Raw genomic sequence first — 19,001 nt, forward strand, 5'->3', positions numbered from 1 at the left:
GAGAAGTTCTCTTCTCTAAGTATTGATTAATAACCATTAAAAATTAACTTATTCACAATAAAAAATTACAAGATAATAATTGAGCGTGTTGGGATAATAACTAGTAGAGATAATAACTAGTCACATGTGAAAAGTGCCATCATAACACCTTGGTATCTGCTTTTCTTTTTCTTTTTTTTGCACAGCAGTTATGATATTGGAACATTCGCTATAAAAACTGTGTTGTGCAGACAGAATGAATTATTGGGTGACTGAATCAGTATGAAGCAACTGAGATTGTCATTGGCTTTTCCTTTTTTAAAAAGGTGAAGTTTGTGTTATTTTTATCATTTCTTTTTCAGTTGGTTTTTTGATAATAACTTTTTCTTACCATAAAACTAATGTACGCATAGAGAAACTTCATCAAAAGAAAAACTTGCTGTTAAAATGGACACCAAATATATAACAAATACAGCTTTCATATATTTTTATAAAAAATTTTTATAGAAAATTTGCGGGCTTTCTGAGAGTATTTTCATAAAATATCACCACTTCACTCCTGAGGCCTAATCGCATCTCATCCCCAAAGTTAAAATCATGTTTGATTGTGCGCATCTCTCTCATTCATTCTACAATACTGCTTTTTACAGTGCAATGTAAGTGATAAAACTTTCATTAAATCTATATTTATTCCAAGTGCTAATTTTTACCATCATCTATAAAAACAATAAGTTTTTAGAAAAAAAAATGGGAACAGTAATGAAAAGAAAGAAATGGAGACTGCTAGTTAAGAGTTTGACAATGTTCATGCTTACTCTACTCACAGTTCTATTCTATATAATGACGTGATGGAAACATGATTTCCTGTAGATTTGTTGCAGTTTTTAGTGTGGGAGCAAGGAGAACGAGAGGACTGCTATCTGTGCACTTTCAAACAGACGTTGCAAAAGTATTTTGGCTATTCTAAATCTACTCTAGTGTATGAAAAAAACATCGTTTTAGTTATCAATGCCAGTATGTTTCTCGACTAATAAAGTCAAAGTCTGTGTTCAGTTGGCAGCATTAGAACAGGCAAAATCACTTACCACAGTGAGCTTCATCAGACCTGTCAGAGCAGTCTGGTTTATAGTCACAGACGAGGTGGGATGCAATACACTTCTTGTTGTGGCACAAAAAATCAGTGGCTTCTGGGCAAATCTTAGAAGTCTCTCCCACTGGGGAAAAAGAAAATAACAAGCAGAAGCATTACTTGTGATATTTTTTTATTAAATTTGAATACCCCTTTTAATCATTTTATAGATTTCACACTATTAAATAAGCTGGTGATTTTAATAGTTGTCCAAGGTAGATGTCTAGATAACTCCCCCTTTTTCAGTTCTGTCTCTATTGTTCAGCAAGTTATATAGACTATACTTTCAAAATATCTTTTAAACAATAAAGGGCTGACCACTGGCTATGACATGAACCTAAACTTCTAATTAAGGCATTACAAATCTTTATCATCCAATTCCCAGACCAGATGATCCCATCTTCATGCCACCAAAGACCCCTTTTATTCCTATGGTAAATATTCAGCACTTCATTTAAGAGCCCCTTAGTGGGAGGAGTTTTTACTGTATTCTCTTGGGGCTAATATGGCACCTACTATATAGTTTGTGCTTAATAAATGCTAGTTTTAGTAATTGAAGGTATAATGGTTTCATACAAAGGAAACTAAAAAGAATGAATTGACAGAATTTTCAAAGACAATCACATATCTGAATACTTTTTGAACTGATATAAAGTCTTATGATAATTTTTTACAGCTTTAAAATGATATATATTAAAGGTTTAAAATTATTTTTATCAAATTCAACAAATTAAATAGAGGTCAGTAATACCTTTGATACATAGACTATAATTTCAGGTTGTTGTGCCTGAGGTGGGGGTAACTTTGTCAAGGTTAAATCGTGTTTCTACAAAGGAAAATGGTAAAATTCCAAAAATTTGATAAAAGTGCATTTTCATAGACTATGAATCATCCCCACACACAAAAGCAAAAATCTGAAAAATTGCAGAAATAATTTACCAGTAACATGTAGTTCAAAATTGAAGATTGAAGAAAAGGCATTTAAGACAATAGCCAATATTTCAACTATGGGCATCAGTAAAATGAAGAATTCAAGGACATATGCATTGAATAGTTTAGAATCTTTGCCAAATAATTTTAATTAACACCAGTGAGAATTTAGAGTTTCCCAAAGCAATATGTAGACATTATTTAGTATGCAAGCCTATGCATTGAAGATTATTTCATTTTTCGATACCATAAGCTATAGAGTCATAAAATTACTCCTCAAAGGGAATGACTTAACTCATAATCTAAATAATTGGAAATTGAGTTTTAAAAAAAAATATGACTAAAATAACTACAGCACTAAATGAGGCTTATTTCCTTAACAGTATATAGAATAGCAAAGACATGAAGAGAAACCAATGCAATGCTTTGAAATGCAGTAAACCAAGCAATTGCTAGAATTTCTATGGTATGTGAATTATACTAAGAAAAATACTAAAAAGCCTGAAATTTTGAGACAAGTGAATTTTAAGAGAAGAATAACCTGTTGTTAGCAGACTGTTGTTAGCAAAAATATTATGGTAAATAGAAAAATTAGATTGAGTGAAAATGTTTCATTTGTTTAACCAGTTGCAGTTTCTCCATTCAGTCAAAATGATAAACTCTGGATCCAGATCTGATAAACTTGGAAAGTATAAAAAATAAAATAAATTCATGTATCCTAAAGTTAATGATATGAGAATGAAAAGAACATTGGTGCTCATAATAAAGAGTTGAAGATAACCTGGCTGGCAGAATATAACATATAAAAAAACCTAAATATTTATTTTAGCAAAATAAAGTTGATAGAGACCTAAAGAACTAAAACTAAAGCATGATAAATTGAAAAATGTTTGAAAAAAAGGCCTGCAAATAATGAGCTATAAGAAATATTTAACCCAATGAAAGCATGAAGTATATATAGGACTATTTCAGTCTGCATTTGAACAAAATGTCACCATCCTGAATGGAACACCAGTTAAAAATTGGCTATATTCTGCTTTGAAACAGAATTTAAAGGAAAAGTGTCATTGATTCTATAAATTTTATTTAGATTTATATAATTTTTTAAAACATTATTTTTTAATTTATTGTGATTACATGAATTCAAGTGTCTCCTTCATTTCCCACCCTGTATCCCTTGTTATATCCCCTTTGGCCCCCTACCCCCAACTCCCTCTTCCCTTCCCTCTAGGATTTGCTGTCCTATTATCTATATCTCTGTGTCATGTATATATAATTTCACTAATCCTTTCACCTTCTCTGATCCCATTCACTCCTCCCCCTTCCCTCTGACTGCTGTCCATCTGCTCCTTGTGACCCCATCTCTGCCTCTATTCTGTTCACTCAGTTCATTGGATTTCACATATAAGTGAGATCATATGATATTTGTCTTTCTCTCCTGGCCTATATCACTTAGCATTATAATATCCAGGTCTATCCATGCTGTCACAAAAGGTAAGATTTCCTTCTTTTTCACAGCATGTAGTATTCCATTGTGTATATGTACCACTGCTTTTTAATCTACTCGTCCATTAATGGACACTTGGGCTGTTTCCAGATCTTGGCTATTGTAAACAATGCTGCAGTAAACATGGGGGTGCATATATTCTTTAGAATCAGTGATTTGGGATTCTTAGGATATATTCCTAAAAGTGGGATGGCTGGGTCAAAAGGCAGTTCCATTTTTAATTTTTTGAGGAAATCCCATTCAGTTCTCCACAGTGGCTGCACCTGTCTGCATTCCCACCAGCAGTGCAAGAGGGTTCCCTTTTCTTCACACCCTCACCAGCACTTATTGTATGTTGTTCTGTTAATGAATGTCATTCTGACAGGTGTAAGGTGGTATCTCATTGTAGTTTTAATTTGCATTTCTCTGATGATTAGTGACATTGAACATTTTTCATATGTCTATTGGCCATTTGTATATCCTCTTTGGAGAAGTGTCTATTCAATTATTTGCCCATTTTTTAATTGGATTGTTTACCTTCCTTGTATAGAGTTTTAGAAGTTCTTTATAAATTTTGGTTATTAATCTCTTATCAGATGTATTGGCAAATATGTTCTCCCATTGTGTGGGTTGTCCTTTTATTTTGTTCATGGTGTCTTTTGCTGTGAAAAGCTTTTCAGTTTGATAATAGTTCCATTTGTTCATCCTGTCCTTTATTTCACTTGCTCATGGAGAAAAATAGGCAAAAATACTGCTACGGGAGATATCAAATAGTTTATCGCTTATGTTTTCTATCAAGATGTTTATGGTTTCATGACTTACATTAAAGTCTTTTATCCATTTTGAGTTTACTTTTGTGAATGGTATAAGTTGGTGGTCTAGTTTCATTTTTTTTTCATGTACTTATCCAATTTTCCCAACACCATTTATAAAAGAGACTGTCTTTACTCCATTGTATGCTCTTATCTCCTTTCTGAAATATCAATAGACCATAAAGGTGTGGGTTTATTTCTGGGTTCTCTATTCTGTTCCATTTATCTGTATGCCTGATCTTATGCCAGTACCAAGCTGTTTTGAGTACAATGGCCTTGTAGTATAAATTCATATCAAAAAGTGTAATACCACCCTGGCTGGTTGGCTCAGTGGTAGAGTGTCGGTCTGGTGTGCAGAAGTCCCAGGTTCAATTCTCGGCCAGGGCACACAGGAGAAGCACCCATCTGCTTCTCCACCCCTCCCCCTCTCCTTCCTCTCTGTCTCTCTCTTCCCCTCCCGCAGCCGAGGCTCCATTGGAGCAAAGATGGCCCGGGCGCTGGGGATGGCTCCTTGGCCTCTGCCTCAGGCACTAGAGTGGCTCTGGTCGTGACAGAGCAATGCCCCCGAGGGGCAGAGCATCGCCCCCTGGTGGGCAGAGCATCGTCCCTGGTGGGCGTGCCGGGTGGATCCCGGTCGGTTGCATACAGGAGTCTGTCTGACTGTCTCTCCCCATTTCCAGCTTCAGAAAAATACAAAAAAAAAAAAGTGTAATACCTCCCACTTTATTCTTTATTTTCAAGATTGCTGAGGCTATTTGTGTTCTTTTTTGGTTCCATATACATTTTTGGAATATTTGTTCTATATCTTTAAAGTATGCTATTGGTGTTTTAATAGGAATTGCATTAAATTTATAGATTGTTTTGTATAATAGACATTTTAATATTTATTCTTCCTAACCATGAACATGGTATATGCCTCCACTTATTTGTATCTTCCTTGATTTCTTGTATCAATGTTTTATAATTTTCCAAATACAAGTTCTTTACTTTCTTGGTTAAGTTTACTCTTAGGTACTTTATATCTTTTGTTGCAATAGTGAAGGGATTGTTTCCTTAATTTCTTTTTCAGACAGTTTATTGTTGGTGTATAAAAATGCCACTGATTTCTGAGTATTAATTTTATATCCTGCCACATTGCTGAATTCATTTATCAGGTCTAGTAGTTTTTTGACTGAGACTTTAGGGTTTTCTAGTTATAGAATCATGTCATCAGTAAATAATGATAGTTTACTTTTTGTCCAATTTGGATGCCTTTTATTTCTTCTTTTGCCTGATTGTTGTGGCTAGGGCTTCCAGAACTATGTTGCATAAGAGTGGTGAAAGGCGACACTCCTGCCTTGTTCCTGATCTTAAGGGGATTGGTTTTAATTTTTGCCCATTGAGTATGATGTTGGCTGTGGGTTTCTCATAGATGGCCTTTATCATGTTGAGGTATGTTCCCTGTATTCCCACTTTGCTGAGAATTTTGATTATAAATGGGTGCTGGATTTTATCAAATACTTTTTCCGTATCTATTGAGTAAATATCATGTGAGTTTTATGCTTCCTTTTGTTTATTTGTTGAATCACATTGATTGATTTGCAAATATTGTAACAGCCTTGCCTCCCCAGAACAAATCCCACTTGATCCTGATGTATAATTTTTTTCATGTATTGCTGAATCCAGTTTCCTAATATTTTGTTGAGAATTTTAGCATCTATGTTGATCAGGGATATTGGCCTAAATTTTTATTTCTTTGTAGTGTCTTTACCTGGTTTCAGAAGGAGGGTTATCCTTGCCTCATAAAAGGAATTTGGAAGTCTTCCCTCTTCTTGAATTTTTTGATATAGCTTGAGAAGAATAGGTGTTATTTGTTCTTTGAATATTTGAAAAAATTAATCTGTGAAGCCATCTGGTCCAGGACTTTTGTATGCTGGGAGGTTTTTAATAACTGTTTCACTTTCATTTGTTGTAATCTGTCTGTTTAGGTCTTCTGATTCTTCCAGATTGAGTTGTGGAAGATTATATGTTTCTAGAAATTTATCCATTTCACCTAGTTTGTCCAATTTTTTGGCATACAGATGATCATAGTATTTTCTTACAATCCTTTGTTTTTCTGTGGTGTCAGTTGTTACTTCTCCACTTTCATTTCTAATTTTATTTATTTGAGTCCTCTCTCTTTTTTCTTTGTAGTACACTATCTTATGAGTGTTTCTGCACTCCATCGTCCTTTGCTACTGTTAATCTCCATCCTCTCCCCCCTTTCTTTTTGTTGTTGTCACAGTTTAAATTTGGTTTTATTGTGTTCTTGGTGGAGCTTTTACTTATAATTTTGTTTTGTTTTGTTCTTTGTATCTGGTTGGAAAACCCCCTAGAGTATTTCCTGGAGTGGGGGTTTTCTGATGATAAATTCCCTCATCTTTTCTGTATCTCTGAATGTTTTTATTTCTCCTTTGTATTTGAAGGATAGCTTTGATGGGTATAGTATTCTTGGCTGAAAGTTCCTCTCTTTCAGAACTTTAAATATTGGGGTACACTCTTTTTTAGCTTGTAGAGTTTCTGCTGAGAAATACGATGGTAATCTAGTAGGCCTTCCTTTATATGTTGTGTTCTTCTTTTCCCTGGCTGCCTTGAGAATTTTTTCTTTGCCATTGGTTTGTGCCAAATTCATTATGATGTGCATTGGAGTAGGTTTGTTGGGATTAATAAAACTCAGTGTATTGTTTGCTTCTTGAATTTGAGGCTTTAGTTCTTTCCACAGGCTTGGGAAGTTCTTGTCTATTATTTGTTTAACTATACTCTCCATTCCATTTTCTCTCTCTTCTCCTTCTGACATACCTATTATTCTTATGTTAGTCTTTTTGATGGAGTCAGATAATTCCTGTAGGGCTTTCTCATTTTTTAAAATTTTTGAGTCTCTCTCTTCTTCTCTCTGTTGTGCCTCAAGTTGCTTGTCTTCTTTGTCACTAATCCTATCTTCTATCTGGCCTGTTCTATTAGCTAAGCTTGTTACCTCGTTTTTCAGTTCATGAATTGAGTTTTTCATCTCTGTTTGATTTGTTTTTATAGTTTCAATTTTCTTGGTAATATATTCTTTGGGTTCATTGAGTTGTTTTTTGAGCTCCCTAAATTGCCTTTCTGTGTTTTCTTGTATATCTCTGAGTATTTTTAGGATTTCTATTTTAAATTCTCTGTCATTTATCTCCAAGGTTTCCAATATATTAAATTTTTTCTCCATAGATTTTTCCTCATCTATCTGTGCTACATCTCTTTTGTATCCATGATATTTGATTTCCTTTTCCTTAATGGCATCTGAGGGTGGTTTTGTTAGTTGCACTAATGAGAATTAATAAAGAATAAAAAGTAAAAAAAGAAAAAAAATTATTTCTTTTTTTCCCTCTTTACCTCTTCTCCTTGAGAAAATACTGTGAAAAACTGTGAATTATATTGTGCTAAATGGAACAAAAACTACCTATAATGGAGGGCCTGAGTTGGGGAGAAGTGATAAAGGGGCAAAAAAGGAGGTAGGGACCCACAAAATGAAAAAAAGGAAAAATTTGGGTCAAGAATTAAATGATTTGCTTGTAAGTGATGGTTGACTGAGAGATTAATGGGAGGGATAAGAGGAAAACAGGAAAAAGAAAAAAAATACTATTATATTAAGTGGAACAAAAACTAGATAGAATGGAGAGCCGGGGTTGGGGGGAATGCTAATGAGTTAAAAAGTGAAGTAAAAAGCACCCAAAATGTCACAAAGAAAAAACTGAGTCCCTAATAAAATAATTTATTTGTGAGTAAGGATTGAATGAGAGGAAAAGTAAAAGAGAAAAGAAGAAACTAATAGAGAGGGAGAGAAAAGAAAAAGGGAAAAAAGAAAAGAAGAAAAAAGAAAAAAGAGAGAAAGAGTTAAGGGTTTTGGAATGTAACCCTCATAGAGAAAAAGGAAGAAGAAAAGAAATAAAATGGGATATGTAACACTTATGGGTAGTGTAGTTCAAGAAGAGGAAAGAATAAGATGGGCAGAGAATAAAAGGACCAAGGTGGAAGAAAAAATAATAATAAAGATGAAAGAAACAAAAAAAAAGTGGAAAAAGTCATAAAGTCTGTGGATTTTTCTTGATTTTGAGAGGTTATCTTCTTTCTTTTTCTTTCCTCTCCCTCTTCTTGGTCAGTGGCTCTGTACCCCAGGGTCTGCCCCTTTGGCATGCTTAGGTAGAGATTTGCAGTTGATGAGTCTCTATGACGATGTCATATATTAGGCTTCCGTCTTGTTGGTAACTGGGGCTCGTTAGCATTTGCAGGCTCCGACAATGAGAGAGTCCGTTTTCCTAGAGCCTCTCTTCTAGTCTCTCCTTCCTGAATTAGCAGCCTGATGATCCCGCTATGAGGTTGTCACTGCCTCTGCCTAGAGAGTAAGAAGCTCAAAGAGCTAGCAGATCCCCACTCTATCCCTACTCAGTGCATGGCTCTTTGTAAGTCTCTGTCAGTCAGAGCCACCAGCATAATCAGGCGGGGCTGGGAGTCAATTGCTCTCAAGGTGCCTTTCTATGAGCCTCCAGGCATTTCCAGTATGCCTCAGAAATCTGTGGGACCACTCTCTCCAGGCTTTTTACACTTTGTAAGCTGTTTGTGCTGGGAAGAAGATGCCCTAGTTGCTGCCTGCAGAACAGGAGGATTTAAAAGCTGCCAAGTCTCTCTTTTTAACATATAACCCTGAGTATGAAAGCTCTGCCAATCAGAGCCACCAGCTTAATCAGGTGGGGGGGGCATGTTGACTTCTGTTCAGATCCCCAGGTATATCTATTTAAATTTGCCTTAGTGTTCCATGTTATTGCTTTCTGCAGGTTTCTTCCTTGTTAAAAAGCCTACAGCCTAGTCTGTCTAACCTCTGCAGTGTACTCTCAGGTTTGTTCTGTGGGAATGTGTTTTTCACCCTGTATCAGCTGACAGGAAATTGCCCCTGCCACTATGTGCATAGCAAGAGGCACTAAAAAATATCACGCCTCTTGTCTTAGATCGCTGAACTAAGAGAGATCTTGTCAGTTAGAGCTGCGTAAGTCAGTTAGGAAGTGAGCAGACTGTGGGTTAAGCTCATTTCAGCGATTGGATCTGCAGATCTGCTCCAGAGACAGACTGCAAGCTGCTTGCGTGCCCCTCCCCCTAGTGCTTCCATATCTTTTTCTTCCCTGGGATGTTAGCCTGAATGGCTGGGTGAGGCGCCCCGACTGCCAGAAGTCTGGGTGTAGGGAAGTTTGCTTCCACGCACTCCCCGTGTGCTGCTGTTCAGGGTGCAGGAACCACACCGAGACTCTGGTTGTAAAGCCAGTGGCCAAGGCCACTACCACAGCAGCCTGACCATGCAGGTTCACATTGGATTCGGACATTTGGTAAAAAAACAACGGAGCCAAAAACTGATGGGCCATCATCTTTAATCCTAGCTTGCACCTGGAGGGCAAGTAAAAACACACACTGGGCTCCAAAACCCACTCATTCAGTGCTCACAAAGCTACCGACTTATCCGGGTTTCCAAGAATCAAAGGTTTCTAGCTCACCAGACTTATTCACCTCTGTTTCTCATCTCCTTCCTTCTCCCTGCACAAACTCTGCACAAACTGGCTTCTCACTCAACACTCCGCCATCTTGGCTGCTTCTCCTGGCCTACTCCATATGGCCTCTTTCTGCTCTCTTCTCTGCTCTTTGTTCTAATGTTAATCTCAGGAACCAAGAGAACAAGCTCCCGTTCTGCCCCCACTTTATAGTGTAGATTCATAACCTTTAATCCAATATACAAAATAGGGAAATCTCTAATACAAAGCCACTTATCTGAGGCATGATGGGATTGCACATGCCTTTCCCACCCACATCAAAAAGGGTGGGAAAGGCTTAGTCCTAAAACCAAGTCCCAGGCTACAAGGATCCTGCTTGCCCACAGCCCGCCCCCAACACACACTAATATCACCTGGGCAACAGGCTTCCATGTGGGCAGTGCCATCTTTAACAAAGTGAGCATAATATATTTTATCTGCCCAACACAGGTCACAGCCCACCCAGAGGCCTCTGACCCTGCCCCTCTGTCCAGGAATGCAAGCGCCCACTCTCGGGGTGCTAGGAGGAACCTCTCACACACTCTGCACTCACCAACCAGGATATCAGGGCTAATGGCGGCTGCTGCTCACCCACCTTTGCTGGAGTCTGGTGCCGGCATTAGCTCGTGTGGGCTGAGTCACCACAGGCACACCCTTTCCTCAGCTTGGATGTCTGTGTTGCAGCTCGGCTCCCTCCATGCCCTCAGCCCTCACTCTATCTCAGTTCCAAGTGAAAGCAGCCTTTGCTCAGGTCAGTGAGGAAGGCGGAGTGTTCCTTTCTCCAATATTATTTCCTACAGGGTTGATTATATATTTAGTCATTTTTTTGCTCGATTATACCTTCGTGTTCAGTGTGTGGGGCTTCCAGATGTTCCAAGGATAGATTTTTATGTCACTGGTTGAAGAACTTGTTGAAATTTTGGGGAGAGGTATCGAGAGCGCTCCTCACAGTGCCATTTCTCTGATGTCACTCCATCTCTCTCTCTTTTTCCTTGATGAGTCTGATTAAAGGTTTATCAATCTTCTTTACCTTTTCAAAAAACCCTCTCTTGGCTTCAGTGATCTTCTGTACTGTTTTTTTTTTTTTTTTTTTTTTTAGTCTCTATGTCATTTATTTCCACTCTGATCTTTATTATTTCCTTCCTTCTATTTCCTCTTGGCTTTATTTGTTGTTCTTTTTCTAGTTCTTTTAAATGCAGGGTTAAGTTGTTTATTTAAGCTTTTTTTTTTTTTTTTTTTTTTTTTTTTGCTTCTTAAGGAATGCCTATAATGCTATGACCTTTTCTCTCAGGACTGCTTTTGCTGTGTCCCATTAATTTTGAGTTGTTATATGTTCATTTTCATTTGTTTCAAGGAAATTTTTTATTTCTTCCTTGAACTGGTTGTTAACCCGCTTGTTATTTAATAACATGCTATTTAGCCCCTAAGTGTTTTATATGTTTTTCAATTTTTCTATTGTAATTGATTTCTAGTTTCATGCCTTTGTGATCAGAGAAGATGCTTGATTGATTTCAATCTTCTTAAATTTATTGAGACTTTTTTGTGTCCTAACATGTGGTCTATCCTAGACAATGTACCATGAGCACTTGAAAAGAATGTATATTCTGCTGCTTTGGGGTGAAAAGTTCTGAAGATATCTATTAAACTGAGTAGATCTAGTGTTTCATTTAAGGCCACTGTTTGTTCACTTTTTGTCTAGAGGATATATCCATTGATAGATTGGTAATTAGTGTGGCATTAAAATCCACTACTATTATAGCATTGTTGTTGATCTTGCACTTTATATCAAAATCTGCTTTATATATTTAGGTGCTTCTATATTAGGTGCACAGATATTTACAATAGTTATATTATCTTGTTGGATTTCTCCCTTTATCATTATGTAGTGACTTTCTTCATCCCTTACTATATAGCCTTTGTTTTAAAGTCTATTTTGTCAGATATAAGTATTGCTATGCCAACTTTTTTTTTATTTCCATTTGTGTGAAATACTTGTTTCCATCCCTTCACTTTTAGTCTATGTGTATCTATTGTACGAGCTGGTTCTCTTATAGACAGCATATGTATGGGTCCTATTTTCTTATCCATGCAGCTACCTTATGTCTTTTGATTGGAGCATTTAATCCATTTACATTTAAGGTAATATTGATATGTAGTTGTTTATTGCCATATTTTCTTTAGATATTGCCTATTTTTCTCAATTTGTTTTCTTTGCTTTTTTTACTGCAGGCCCCTTAACATTTCTTTCAGTACTGGTTTTGTTGTAATAAATTCCTTGAGTCTTTTTTTTTTTTTTTTGGTCTGGAAAGGTTTTTATTTCTCCTTCAATTTTAAGTGACAGCCTTGCTGAATAAAGATATCTTGGTTGTAGGTGCTCACTTAGCATCACTTTGAATATTTTTGCCAATACCTTCTGGCTTCAAGTGTTTCTGTTGAGAAGTTGGATGTCATTTCTATGGGGGCTCCTCTGTAAGTAATTAATTGCTTTTCTCTTTCAGTTTTTTGTATTATTTCTTTGTCTATTTGACACTTTAATGATATGTCTTGCTGTAGGCCTCCTTGGGTTCCTCTTTAATAGAAATCTCTGTGCTTCTTGAACTTGTGTGACTTTTTCCTTCATCAATTTAGGGAAATTTTTCAATATGATTTCTTCAAACAGGTTCTCTATTCCTTGTTTGTTCTCTTCTCCTTCAGGAACCCCTATGATGAGGATATTGTTTCTCTTCATGCTGTCACAGAGTTCTCTTAGAGTTTCCTCAGACTTTTTTAGCCTCTTTTCTTTGTGCTTCTCTGCTTCTGTGCTTTTGTTTATCTTGTCCTCTAAATCATTGATTTGACCCTTTGGTTCATGTGGCCTGCTGTTAATTCCTTCTAGTACAGTCTTTATTTCTGATATTGTATTTGTCATTTCTGACTGGTTCTTTTTTATTTCAATGTCCTTTTTGATGCTTGCTATCTCTTTATTTTAGTGCTTGTTATATCCATCCATTATTGTTTTAATATCCTTGAGCATCCTAAAAATCACTGTTTTAAACTCTGCATCTGGTATTTTGGTTACTTCCATCTCATTCAGTTCCTTTTCTGGGGATTTCTTTTGTTGATTCATTTGGGTCACATTTCTGTATCTGCCCATTTTGTCTGTGTATTAGGTAGCACTGTCTGACTTTGAAATTTCTGTGAGGTCTTTATGAAGTAGATGGGCTTCATGGTACTGTCCTCTAGGCCACTTGTTTTCCTTGTTTAGGAATGATTCTTGAGGGTACTATTTTCCCTCTTGTTCTATGTGAGTATTAGATGCAGTTGGTCTTTTCATGGGTATATTTATCCCTTCAGGCCGGCTGGCTCTATGGGTCAATCTTGATTATGTGTATTACACACTGTGCAATGTCTGTCCTGTTGAGTGTATTTATTCTCCACAGTGTCTGGTGTCTGATAGACTCCACCTTTGAGTGTGCTCTTTGTGTAGGTAGTTGAGGCTAGGGCTGTTGCTATCTGCCACCCACTACCTGTAGTGTTGGCTCTAGTTCTTCTTTGTTTGGCATCAGCTGTTGTTTGTAACCCGTTGTGGGCTAACAGTCTGCAGTTACTGCACTTTCCATTGTTTGTGTCTACATTTTATGTGTCTGGGTAGTGTGGGAGGGGCCAACTTTTGTATAAGGATCAGCTTCCTCCTGTTTAGACATGACAACAGCTCCATAAAAGCCCCAAACTCTGTAATATTTGTCTCCACTTTTCATCTGCTCTTCCTTCTCTTGCAGTGGCCTGGTCTTCCCACAGAGTCTTCTATAGTAAGACTGTAGTGTGGGCTCAGATTGGTCTCACCTAACCAATGTTTCTATAGGTTGCACGCTTGGTGGGTTATGGCATCTGAAGTTGGGAATACAACATTTGTGAGACCCTTTACATCAGGAGTCTCTTGGTCAGCAGTTCAGTACAGGGAATGTGGCCCCTACTCCAGTGCTTGATCCCTCAGCCACTGCTGAATACTCAAATTTTATTTCTCCCCAAAAAGATAAGCAGCCGTTTTTGACTCAGTGTGGCTGACAGTTCCCTCTGCAGAAGTTCTTTCAGTTGGTGAGACCTCAGTCTCAGGAAAGAAGACAGAGAGAATCCTCTCCTGGGGCTGACTGTGCCCCTATCGAAGGTGGCTGAGCCCCTCAACCAGATCCTACAATAGACTCACAGGGACCCACACTCAAATGTTCATGCTCCAAGCCTCTCTCCCTTCCCCCTGTGGAATATAGCCTATCTGGACAGAATATCTATTGCCTAAGCTGGCTGACTGTGAAGCTACACTCTATCCAATGCACATGAGCTGCTGTGCCGGTGCTGATCAGAGAGAGTAGAACTTGCCTCAATTGGGCTTGGTGTGACGAAGTTTACCTTAGGATACCACTCTAGTAAGGGTTGTTAGGTCTTGAACCAATGCTTTCCACAGCTGGCCTCTGGATATTTCAGTGCTGAGCCTCCCAAGCAGGAACCAAGCACAGACCAGTGGGAGACACTGCCCATAACTGGCCCACAGCAACTTTCTTGGAGCTACAAGCAATTCAGAGTTTGTGGCTGCCTCTTCTGGGTCCAGTTGTACATGGAAATACCAAGCTCCACTCCTAGGCTGGCTTTAACCCACTCTGGTCCTGGAGGAAAGTCCACTCAAACGGCCAAGTTTCCGTGAGTCTCGCCTCCTACAATCTGTCTGCTGGCTGCTTGTTGGGCTCTGCTGCTGAAAAAACCTCTGCTAGAGTCTAGAGCATGTGACAATTCAGCGATTAGTCAGGGTGGTGGGTGTGGCTCCGCCCCTTGGCCCCAGGTGTCAGTCTCTCCAGACATTTTTCACAGAACTCAGTAGGGTGTAGCCTCTGAGACCCAGAAATGTGGTTTTCCTCCTTTCTGGACAGTTTCAGCTAAGTCTCTTGTGAGGTTGAAGCATCAGTCATAGATTCAGTAGAGTGTGGAGGGGAGCTCAAAGCTCAACACCAGAAAACTGAGTCATTTACACTCCCCCTGCATCTTGGCCTCTCAGAACAACCCATCGCCATGACTGGGATAGGAGAGACTCCCGAGGGCAGAGCAGCTGCTTTTCCCCAGGCTGGTGCCACTCAAAGGGGATGCTCCACTCAAGGGAGATGGCTACTGTAGTACTGGAGAATGATTCAGCACAGGGGCTCTGGTTGCTGTTCTCCACAGTGTCTCTCCATGGGCCTCCAACTTGAAACTCTCTTCCTGCAACTTCAGTCCTCTCAGCTCTCCCCCACCTGAGCCCTGGTAAGTGGCTAAAAATGAGGTTTTCTGTGCAGGACCTTGAAAACAGAGTCTGCATCTGAGAGGTGTTTCTTTTTCTTGCGGACAGACACCTGGCTCTTTTCAGAGCTAAATATAGTCTGAGTGGCTCTTCAAGACTCTGGGGTTCTAGGCTGGGGCTACAGGCTTGGGGCTGAGGACCCACAACTCTCAGGGCAACCCATCCCACCATGAGAGTGCCTCTGGATCATCAGACGTTTCCGCTTTTGGAAGTGGGGCAGCCCTTTCCGCATCTCTGCCCTTCCTATCAGTCTCGGTGTGGCTTCTTTGGTGATCCTTGGTTATGGATTTCTCTTAGTCCAAAGTTGGTTTTTCAAGATGATTGTTCTTAAATTAATTTGGTCTTGGGAGGTGGCAGTTGGAATGATTGTCTACTCAATCACCATCTTTCTCTACCCTGGATTTATATAGTTTTATACACAGAGTTCATGCTACTTTTATTTTTTTACTTAAATTGTTCCAGCTTTGGCCAAGGGAAGCTCTTTAAGTTGGTTTCTGTTTTCCTTTGAAGAACCCCCATCAATGTAGGCTTTTCTTTTAGACATGGCCTTATATTCTACCACTTTTAGTTGCTCAGGGTGATCTTGTATATTCCCTGACTCAGTCATAGAATCAGTCATCAGCCATTTCTCCAAGGAGTGCTCATTTCTTTTATTGGAGAATGCTATTAGAAACCAAAATCTAGGTACCAGCTTGCTTCTTGGTACTGAGATGTTATTTTTTTCTATGCTATGATAACTTGAAACATCATGCCACTTTTAATTTAGAAAATGATCAATATTATTTCTTTAAGTCATGTCTTTCCTTAAGTCTCTGTTCTCTACTTATGAGTTTTTCATTTGAAAAGCATTTGATTTACTCATTTTATCCACAATGTTGTTTTCTCTTTTTATTTTTCTTCTTCTTTTTCCAAGTGAGAGGAGGGGAGACAGAGAGACAGACTCCCGCATGTGCCCCGGCTGGGATCTACCAGGCAAACCTTGTCTAATGCCAGTGGTCTGCTCATCTGGGGTGTTGCTCCCTTGCTCAGCAACCAAGCTCTTCTAAGAGCCTGAGGCAGAGCCCATGGAGCCATCCTTAGTGCCCAGGGCCTACTCACTCCAGTTGAGCCATGGCTTCTGGAGGGGAAGAGGAGTGGAGAGAGAGAGCAAAAAGTGAAAGGTGAAGGAGTGAAGAAAAATCCAGAATATCCACAGACTGAGCCAACGCTCTACCAATGAGCCAACTCACCAGGGCTAAAATTTCAATATTAAGTTATATTGAAATTCTCATTCTCACATCATGTACTAGCCTATATGTGGTGTGGTACAAGTTTAGGGCTTTGGTTTTGTGCAGGGACGTACTGCTTTATTTGTTTGTCTTTCTTTCATTTTGTACAAGCCCCTGGACAAACAACCACATTTCTTTGAGCCTTCCCTAAAAAAACTAAGCTTTGTGGGAAGGGTCATGTCTAGCTCTCCTCTTCTAGTAGAGGATAAGAAAATCTGGTCTCCACATCTTTTAGGCCACTGGGAAGACAGCTTCCACCTGTGATCTACATTTTGATTCCCCTTTGGTTCTAGAACTAGCAGATTTTGTTTTTCAAGTTTCAGTTTAGAGCATTAATAAGTGCTTTAAAATATTTTTATGTTTTAATAAATGAAAAGCATATCTTATGAAACAATTTGAAAATTCTTCTGTAGCCTAACTTTTAGAATAAATTTAATATTTAAGGCACTGGACTGTTGGCTCAGAGGTAGAGTGTCAGCCCAGAATGTAAATATTCCAAGATTGATTCCCAGTCAGGGTACACAGGAGAAGTGACCATCTGTTTCTCCACCTCTCCCCATCTTCTCTCTCTCCCTCTTTCTCTCTCTCTCCATCCTCCCATAGCTATGGCTCAATTGGCTTTCCACGGAGGGACAGAGTCGGGGGCCTTTGTGTGGGCCGAGGGCAGAATCACAGGCCACCCCAGCGCACATGGGGACGGAGCGAGAGCCAATTCCAACACTGGAACTTTTCAGTGCGGGCGGGGGTTTTCACTCAGAGGGCGAGACTTCCGGTCTAACATCCTGGTCTGCACGCGCACAGATAGTGAACAAAAGTTTCCTCCAAGTGCCCCGGGAGTGGGTGCCCACGCGTGTTACCAGACAGAGTGGCAGAGCCAGAGGTCTTTGAGTAGGCGGAAGCCCCAGCTGATTATGCTTACGGCTCTGACTGACTGAGCCTTACCCAGAGCCCTGTGCTGAGTGGGAATAGAGAGGGAAGTTCCCAGCTCTTTGAGCCTCTTACTATCCAGACAGAGGCAGCAGCAACCCCATAGATGGATTATCAGGCTACTAATTGAGGAAGGAAAGACTAGGAGAGAGGCTCCAGGAACACAGACTCTCTCACTGTAGGAGCCTATAAATGCTAATGAGCCTCGACTGCCAACGAGACTGAAGCACAATACATGACATCGCCATAGAGACTTATCAACTGCAAACCTCTACCTGAGCATGCCAAAGGGGCAGAATCTGAGGTACAGAATCACCAACCAGGAAGAGGGAGAGAAAAGAAAAAGCAAGAAGATAACCTCTCAAAATCAGAATAATCCGCAGACTTTATAACCTATCCCATTTTATTATATTTGTTCATTTGTTTCTCTTATCTTCATCCTTGATTTTTTTCTTTTCTTTTGCCTCCTCCAATTTGGTCGTTTAACTCTCTGCCGGTCTTACTCTCTCCTCTCCTTGAACTACACTACCCATAAGTGTTACATCTCCCATTATCTTTTCTTTCCTCTTCCTTTCTCTCTATGAGGGTTGCACTCCAAAACCCTTAACTCTCTCTCTCTCTCTCTCCTCTTTTTCATTTTTCTTCTTTTAGTGGTTCCCTGTTCTCTCTCTCTCTCTCTCTTTCTTTTCTCCCTCTATATTAGTTTCTTCCTTTCTCCTTTACATCTCCTCTCAGTCAAACCTCAATAATGAACAAATTATTTTATCTGGGACTCAAACTTATGTTTTTGGCATTTTGGGGGGGGGTTTACTTCACCTTTTTAACTAACTAGCAGTGCTCCCATCCCTGGCTCTCCATTTTATCAAGCTCTTGTTCCACTAAATACAATAGTAATTTTTTTTAATTTGTCCCCCCATTTTCCTGTTTCCCTCTTACTCCTCTCATCATAACTCTTAGTCAACCAACACCTAAACACAAATCATTTTATTCTTGATCCAAATTTTTTCATTATTTGCTTTTTGTGGGTCCATACCCCCTTTTTTATTTTTTATTTTATTTTATTTTTTATTTTTTTTCTTGCCCCTTTATTACTTTTCCCCAATTCAGGCTCTCCATTACAGGCATTGTTTGTTCTACTAAATACAATATAATTCACAGTTCACCACAAGATTTTCTCAAGAAAGAGGGGAGAGGAGAGGAGAGAAAAAAAGGAGGGGGGGATAATTTCCTTTTTTTAAATTTTTATTTTATTTTATTTTTCTTTATTTCATTATTAATTTTTAAAAAACCACAACTTTTTTCGATTTTTAATTTTTTTAACTTTTTATTTTTTATTACATCTCATTAATACTATCAACAAAACCACCCTCAGATGCCATTAAGGAAGAGAAAATCAAATATTATGGATACAAAAGAAAGAGAGGTAACACAGATAGATGAGGAAAAATCTATGGAGAAAAAATTTAATATATTGGAAACCTTGGAGTTAAATGACAGAGAATTCAAGATAGAAATCCTAAAAATACTCAGAGATATACAAGAAAACACAGAAAGGCAATTTAGGGAGCTCAGAAAACAACTCAATGAACAGAAAGAATATATGT

At 38.7% G+C, this 19,001-nt stretch overlaps 1 protein-coding gene across 6 annotated transcripts in view; it reads right to left on the minus strand.

Moving 5' to 3' along the window:
• MALRD1 (MAM and LDL receptor class A domain containing 1) overlaps positions 1-19,001 on the minus strand; it is a 794,026-nt gene that overhangs the window by 233,551 nt on the left and 541,474 nt on the right. For all 6 annotated transcript variants that reach the window (XM_066232773.1, XM_066232772.1, XM_066232769.1 and 3 more), the window contains one exon: positions 1,065-1,193. In XM_066232773.1, the coding sequence (XP_066088870.1) occupies positions 1,065-1,193 (129 nt within the window). The remainder of the gene's footprint in view (positions 1-1,064; positions 1,194-19,001) is intronic.

The sequence above is a fragment of the Saccopteryx bilineata genome, chromosome 5, assembly GCF_036850765.1.
Source record: "Saccopteryx bilineata isolate mSacBil1 chromosome 5, mSacBil1_pri_phased_curated, whole genome shotgun sequence".
Classification (NCBI taxonomy): Eukaryota; Metazoa; Chordata; class Mammalia; order Chiroptera; family Emballonuridae; genus Saccopteryx; species Saccopteryx bilineata.